The 8015-nt window shown below is 58.9% G+C and overlaps 1 protein-coding gene across 1 annotated transcript; it reads left to right on the top strand.

Annotated features, from left to right (window-relative positions):
* Positions 1–2970: 2970 nt before the first annotated feature.
* On the top strand, positions 2971–5215 carry LOC309891432 (UPF0598 protein C8orf82; the record flags this gene model as incomplete). The annotated part of the gene is made up of 3 exons (XM_082785799.1): positions 2971–3100; positions 3786–3834; positions 4671–5215. Exons 1-3 carry the CDS (start codon positions 2996–2998, stop codon positions 5213–5215), a joined length of 699 nt encoding a protein of 232 aa, XP_082641925.1. The 5' UTR covers positions 2971–2995.
* Between the last annotated feature and the right edge of the window lie 2800 nt (positions 5216–8015).

Raw genomic sequence — 8015 nt, 5'->3', positions numbered from 1 at the left:
TTCTCTCCGTGTTTTTGCCATCCAGAAGGGATCAGGACTGTGCCATGCTTGGCTAAGGAACAGGCATAAAAGATGGACAAATGGCTTATGCAACATATGTTACTGTGGACATTACAACTGCATCAGAACTGTGCCTACTCCAAGCTTCTTCCAGGTAATGGGTCCTCTTCTCCAATCCCCAAAAACATTAAAGTTTGGACTCTGTCCTATTATATATTTGTAATGGATTTTCCAATGCATCCTAAAGGAAGCACAGACACCTGTAATAAATGCAGCTATTTGTAGCTGAGAAAAGTTTCTGCCTGAACAGAACTCAGTCAGGAAAGACAAAAAACAGTGCGCGTGAGGGTGGATTAAATCTCACTGGAAAAATGTCACTTTTTTCCAAAACCCAAGCAAAGCCTTCAAGATGAAAATCAGATCACAGGATGACATAGTTTCCTCTGACTCTGTCATTATCTCATACTGGAGCAGAAGCCCAAACCTTCTTGTGCGAGCATGCTGAGCCTGAGATCTGCATTGCTCTGTAGGCTGCAGGACATCTAATGGAGACAGGTGGGCTTCCCTTCATCCTAGTCAGGATCCCTGGTAAAGAAGGCACAGGGTACTTTTAAACCAGTTTAATGCAGCCTGGTTTGCCTCCAAAGAATACATGTGGCAAATGTGAAACACATGATGAATGCTACCCTAGTCAGGAGGCAAGTAGTTGAGGAAAAAAAAAAAAAAACAAACAAAAAACGAGAGGAACAAAACCCAAACCACTCCCAGCCCCAAGAGGGGGGGGCTGCGGGCGCGGAGGGGAGTGGTGGGGGACGAGCGGGGGGCCCCCCCCCAGCAGATTTGGGGTGTCCCCCCCCCCCCCCGCGCCGCTCGTTACCCGAGGAACTCTGTAATTACGCCGCATGGACATGTAGAGGCGACTCCATGTTGTGTGAATAAAGCTACGTATGGACACGGCCTCTCCTCTGCCCCGTTCACTCTGGAGCGGATCGACGGCCCCACATGGGAACGGGGCGCCCCGGAGCCTCTGTGGGGCCTCCTGGTGACCCTATAGGGCTGCCGTATAGGGCTGGGTGCCCCTGGGGGTGTGTAGGGCCGCGTACAGCCCTATAGAGGGGGGTGGAAGATGGGCCCGGGCCATATGGTCCCTATAGGGTGTGTACAGGTGTATGCGGTGTCATCCCCTCCGACCCCACGGGATGTATGGGGTGCGTATAGGAGTGTCGGGGGGGACAGGGAGGGTGTGGGTGTATATAGGGGCACGGGGGGGGTATGTGGGGGATTTGGGGGGCTCAGGGTGTGTGCGTGGGTGTCTATAGGAGTCACCGGGGGGGTGTGGGTGAATATAAGGGTCATTTTGGGGGTAGAGGGGGGAGTATGGGTGTCCATAGGGTGCATGGGGGTGTATGGGTGTCTGTAGGGCACATGGGGCTGTGTCAGTGTATATAGGGAGCATAGGGGTGTGTATAGTGTCTATAGGGGTCATGGGGCGTGTGTTTGGGTGGCTGTAGGGGACATAGTGGGGATGTGCACGTACCTATAGTGCCCAGGGGTTGTATGGGCATCTATAGGGGCACATAGAGGAGGTACATGCATATATAGGGCTGCCAATGGGTGTATTGGTGTCTATAGGGGGCATGTAGGGGGTGTGTCTGTGTCTATAGGGGGTCTACGGCTGCCTATAGGGGCATGTAGGGGGTGTGTGGGTACTCATAGGGGTGCCCAGGGACTTCCCAGCTGACTATGGGGCTCCTGGACCCCGCACTGTCCCTATAGGGTCCATATAGGGTCCCTATGGGGTCCCTTTGGGTCCCTACAGGGTCCCTATAGGATCCCTTTGGGTCCCTTTGGCTCCCTATAGTGTCCCTATAGGATCCCTTTGGGTCCCTATAGTGTCCCTATAGGATCCCTTTGGGTCCCTATAGGGTCCTTATGGGGTCCCTATAGGGTCCCTATAGGATTCCTTTGGGTCCCTATGGGCTCCCTATGGGGTCCCTATAGGGTCCTTATGGGGTCCCTATAGGGTCTCTATAGGATCCCTTTGGGATTCCTATAGGGTCTCTATAGGGTCCCTTTGGGTCCCTATAGGATCCCTTTGGGTCCCTTCGGATCCCTATAGGATCCCTTTGGGTCCCTTCGGGTCCCTATGGGGTCCCTTTGGGTCCCTTGGGGTCCCTTTGGGGTCCCTATAGGGTCCCTTTGGGTCCTTTTGGGTCCCTATAGGGTCCTATAGGATCCCTTGGGGTCCCTATAGGATCCCTTTGGTTCCCTACAGGGTCCCTATAGGGTCCCTTTGGGTCCCTTTGGCTCCCTATAGGATCCATTTGGGTCCCTATAGGGTCCCTATAGGGTCCTTTTGGCTCCCTATAGGATCTCTATTGGGTCCCGTTGGGTCCCTTTGAGTCCCTTTGGGTCCCTATAGGGTCCTTATGGGATCCCTACAGGGTCCCTATAGGATCCCTTTAGGTCCCTTTGTGTCCCTTCAGGTCCCCATAGGGTCCCTTTGAGTCCCTTTGGGTCCCTATAGGATCCCTTTGGCTCCCTATAGGGTCCCTTCGGGTCCCTATAGGGTCCTATAGGATCCCTTTGGGTCCCTATGGGCTCCCTTCGGGTCCCTATGGGGTCCCTTTGGATCCCTTTGGGTCACTTTGGATCCCTTTGGGTCCCTATAAGGTCCTTATGGGGTCCCTATAGGGTCTCTATAGGATCCCTTCGGGTCCCTTTGGGTTCCTATAGGATCCCTTTGGGTCCCTATAGGGTCCCTTTGGGTCCCTTTGGCTCCCTATAGGCTCCTTATGGGCTCCCTATGGGCTCCCTACACCCCCCATTCCCCGGCCCCCAACTCCCTGGCCCACAGTTTCCCCCCGGAGCCCCATTTCCGGTGCGCCACCCGGAAGCTGGCGAAGGAAAGGGGCCGGAAGATCAGTAGAGGGGAAGGGGAGGGGAGCACTTCCGCTTCCGGTTGTCCGCCGCCATAACGGGTCCGGGCGGCGCCATGAGGCCGGGGCTGCTGCGGGCCGCGGCCTGCGGGTACCGCCAGGGGCAGAGCCCCGCGCCCGGCACCAGGGAGTATTTCTACTACATCGACCACCGCGGGCAGGTTTGGGGCAAAACCGGGCGATTTTGGGGAGTTTGGGGGGTGGGGGGGCTAGGGGGAGTTGGGGGGGAACGGGGGCAATAGGGGGAGTTGGGGGGGAGGCACCAGGGAGTATTTCTTCTATATCGACCACCAAGGGCAGGTTTGGGGCAAAACAGGGCGATTTTGGGAGTTTGGGGGTTGTGGGGGGGTGGGAGGGAAAAGGGGGGGGTGGGGGGAAAATGGGGGGAGTTGGGGGGGGTGAGGGGAGTTGGGGGGGGGGCACCAGGGAGTATTTCTACTCCATCGACCACCGCGGGCAGGTTTGGGGCAAAACGAGGCGATTTTGGGAGTTTTGGGGGGTGGGGGGGGTTGGGGGGGGAAAGGGGGGAATAGGGGGAGTTGGGGGAAAAGGGGGGAAATGGGGGCGTTGGGGGGAGTGAGGGAAATGGGGGGGGTGGGGAAAATGGGGGGGCTAAGAGGAAATTGGGGAGAAATGGGGGGAAATGGGGGAATTGGGGGGGTCAGGGGGAATTGAAGGGAAAGGGGGGGGCGTTGGGGGAACTGGGGGGAACTGGGGGGAACTGGGGAGAGTTTGGGGGAACTGGGGGGAACCCAAAGGGCCTGGGGGGGGCACTGGGGGACCCGACAGCCCCGGGGGGGGCTGAGCGGGTCCCGGGCACCCATGGGTGCCGTGGCGGTGCCGCAGCTCTTCCTGGACGACGCCAAGGTGAAAAACTTCATCACCTGCTTCAAAGGTGGGCGCGGGGGGCGGGGCCAACGGCTAATTAACGAGCCCTGACGCTAACGGGGTTGGTTGGCTGCTGATTAACAAGCCCTGACACTACTGGCGGTAGTTAATCGCTAATTAACGCACCCTGATGCGAACGCCATTGGTTAATTGCTAATTAATGCACCCCTAATGCTGATACCATTGGTTAATCACTAATTAACTTACCTGGACGCTAACACCATTAGTTAATCGCTAATTAATGCACCCCTGACACTAAAGCCATTGGTTAATCGCTAATTAATGCACCCTGATACTAACACCATTGGTCAATCGTTAATTAACGCACCCCTGATGCTAACGCCATTGGTTAATCACTAATTAATGCACCCTTACACTAACGCCATTGGTAAAACGCTAATTAATGCACCCCTGATGCTAACGCCATTGGTTAATCGCTAATTAATGCACCCCTAATGCTGAAACCATTGGTCAATCTCTAATTAATGCACCCTTACACTAACACCATTGGTTAACTGCTAATTAACGCACCCCTGATGCTAACGCCATTGGTTAATCACTAATTAATGCACCCCTAATCCTGATACCATTGGTTAATCGCTAATTAATGCACCCTGATACTAACACCATTGGTTAATCACTAATTAACGCACCCCTGATGCTAACGCCATTGGTTAATCACTAATTAACGCACCCCTGACGCTAACACCATTGGTTAACCGCTAATTAACACGCCCCGACGCCAACACCGCGGGTTACATCCCTACTAAACACCCCCCCCGACCCTCACCCCGTCGCTTGATTAGCTAATTAACCGCCTCTACCGCTAACGACTGCCCGCAGACGAGCGCTTCCTCACCTTCTTCTTCGAGCGCCTGCGCCCCAACCGCAGCGGGCGCTACGAGGCCGCCTTCCCCTACCTCTCGCCCTGCGGCCGCGAGCGCAACTACGTCCGCTGCGAGGACCGGCCCGTGGTCTTCACCCGCCTGCTGCCCCCCGGCACCACCGGTAGCACCAGTATCACCAGTATCACCAGTAGCGCCACCGGTAGCACCGCCGCGCCCCAAATGCTCTCCTACTGCGGCGGCGGCGAGCGGTTGGCCGTGCCCTTCGAGCCGCCGCGCTTGGCCCTGCGGCCCGAAAACGGGCGGCTCTACCACCCGGCGCCCGCCCGCGCCGGCGGCGTGGGGTTGGTGAGCTCGGCGCTGGCCGACGAGTGGAGCCAGGCCTTCGAGTACGGGGCGGGGGCCGGGCGGCCCCCCACCCATTTCACCTGGCGGGGGGCGCGCTACGAGCTCAGCCACGAGCTGCTGGCGCTGCTGCGGGGTGATACGGGGCCAGCGGGGCGCGGGGACGCCGATGGGGTTGGGGGGGTGGGGAGGGGGTGATGGGGACCCCCCCCCCGTGTCCCCCGTGTCCCCCCCCGGTGTGTGAATAAAGAGTTGAAGCAGCGTGAGGGCTCGGTGTGGTTGTGGCCGCGGCGGCGCCTCCCGTGGGGTCCCCGTGTCCCCGTGGTGGCAAGGAGGGGACCGAGGAGGGGGGAGGGGGGGGAAATGAGGACGTGGGGGGGTTAGGGGAAGGTTTGGGGTGTCCCCCCCCCCGCAGGTTTTGGGGTATGGGCTGCAGGTTTGCGGTTCCCTAAAAAAATTTGGGGTGTTCTCTCACCAGTTTGGGGTGATTTCCCTACATTTTGGGGTGTCCAGACCAAATTTGGGGTGTCCCATCACCGGTTTGGGGTGTTTTCCTTACATTTGGGGTATCCCAAACAAATTTGGGGTGTCCCCTCACTGGTTTGGGGTGTCCCAAACAAATTTGGGGTGTCCCCTCACCGGTTTGGGGTGTTTTCCTTACATTTGGGCTGTCCCTAACAAATTTGGGGTGTCCCCTCACCGGTTTGGGGTGTTTTCCTTACATTTGGGGTGTCCCAACCAAACTTGGGGTGTTCCCTTGCGGGTTTGGGGTGTTTTCCTTACGTTTGGGGTGTCCTGTCCAAATTTGGGGTGTCCCCTCACTGGTTTGGGGTGTTTTCCTTACATTTGGGGTATCCCAAACAAATTTGGGGTGTCCCCTCACTGGTTTGGGGTGTTTTCCTTACGTTTGGGGTGTCCCAAACAAATTTGGGGTGTCTCATCACCAGTTTGGGGTGTTTTCCTTTCATTTGGGGTGTCCTGACCAAATTTGGGGTGTTCCCTTGCGGGTTTGGGGTGTTTTCCTTACGTTTGGGGTGTCCCCTCACTGGTTTGGGGTGTTTTCATTTGGGGTGTCCCGACCAAATTTGGGGTGTCCCCTCACCGCTTTGGGGTGTTTTCCTTTCATTTGGGGTGTCCCAAACAAATTTGGGGTGTCCCCTCACCGTTTTGGGGTGTTTTCCTTATGTTTGGGGTGTCCCGACCAAATTTGGGGTGCCCCCCCCTCCAGGTTTGGGGTGTCTGTAGCAGGTTTGGGGTGTCAGCCCCCAAATTTGGGTTGTCCTCCCCCAAAATTGGGGTGTCCATAGCAGGATTGGGGTGTCCCCCCCCCAAAATTTGGGGTGTCCCCCACATTTGGGGATTCCCCCACCAGATTTGGGGTGCTCCCCCCCAAATTCAGGCCCCCCCCTCCCCCTTTTCCTGGGGTTCCCCCCCCCAATTCCTCCAGCCCCCACCCACCACCAGGGGGCGCTCGCTTCGCCCCCTCCCCCCCCAGCCCCAACTCGTTGCTCTCCCACCTGTGACGTCACGGGTGACGTCACGGGGCGGTGCCGGAAGTGGCGGCGGGGAGGGTGAAAGCCGGTACCGAATGGGGGGAGGGCGGGGGGGGTGAACCGGGAGGGGGGGGAGGGGGAGCCCATTTTGGGGCGGGGGGAGCCCATTTTGGGGAAGGGGAGCCCAATTTCGGGGGTTGGGGGGCGGGGGGGGGTCCCCATAGTTGGGGAGGGTCTCAGGGGGTGGGGGGGGAGGGGTCAGGACCCCCCTGATGGCGCTGCCCCCCCCCAGAGGCCACCATGGCCCGAAGGAGGAAACGGCGGCGGCGCGAGAGCGGGGACGGAGACGGGGACGGCGGTGACAGAGGTGGCAGCAGTGACAGAAGCGACACCAGTGACAGAAGGGACACCAGTGACAGAGGAGGCAGCAGTCACTCCAGTGATAGAGGTGACACCAGTGACAGAAGTGACATCAGTAACGGAGGTAATAGAGGTGGCACTGGTGACAGAAGCGACACCAGTGACAGCAGTAATAGAGGTGGCACCGGTGATAGAAGCGACACCAGTGACAGAAGGGACACCAGTGACAGCAGTAATAGAGGTGGCACCGGTGATAGAAGCGACACCAGTGATAGAAGTGACGCCAGTGACAGAGGTAATAGAGATGGCACCAGTGACAGAGGTGGCACTGGTAACAGAAGCAACACCAGTGACAGAAGTGACACCAGTGACAGAAGGGACACCAGTGACGGAGGTAGTAGAGGTAGCACCAGTGACAGAAGCGACACCAGTGACAGCAGTGACAGAGGTAATAGAGGTGGCACCAGCGACAGAGGTGACAGCAGTGACAGAAGCAACACCAGTGACAGAGGTAGCACCAGTGACCGAGGCCACACCAGCAACAGCGGTAGCATCACCAGCAGCGATCCCAGCACCGACAGAGGTGCCAGCAGTGCCAGCAGTGCCAGCAGTGCCCTCAGCGCCTTCCCCTTCAGCCGCCTGCCGCCCGACTGCCAGCTCCACGTCTTCTCCTTCCTCTCCCCGCAGGAGAAGTGCGGGGCCGCGCTGGTGTGCGGCGCCTGGAGCCGCCTCATGCGCTCGCCTCGCCTCTGGCGCGTGGCCGACTTCACCGGCGCCCCGGCCGAGCACCAGGAGGACGACGACGACGCCGACGACGCCGGCGCCGCCTTCGCGCGCTGGCAGGGCTGGGTGCGCCGCTACGCCTTCCACCTCGCCGCCCGCCGCGCCGCCCCTCGCCTGCTCCGCGCCAGCTTCGACCTGGGCGACCGCCGAGCCGGCTGGGCCGAGTTCCTGCAGGGTTTTTTGGAGAGCGTGCGCTGCGGCGAGCTGCGGGAGCTGGAGCTCGACTGGACCCTCAGCCCCCTTCAACCCCCCGGCCCGCGCCCGCCCGCCGGTGCCAAACTGGAGCAGCTGAGCCGTTTCCAAGCGCTGCTGGAGCTGCTGAGCCTCAAGGCGCCGGGGCTGGCCCGCGCCAAGCTGCCCTT

The sequence above is a fragment of the Aythya marila genome (genome assembly GCF_965140915.1).
Source record: "Aythya marila genome assembly, contig: HAP1_HAP1_SCAFFOLD_490, whole genome shotgun sequence".
NCBI lineage: Eukaryota > Metazoa > Chordata > Aves > Anseriformes > Anatidae > Aythya > Aythya marila.
This window is presented reverse-complemented; position numbering and strand designations above follow the sequence as displayed.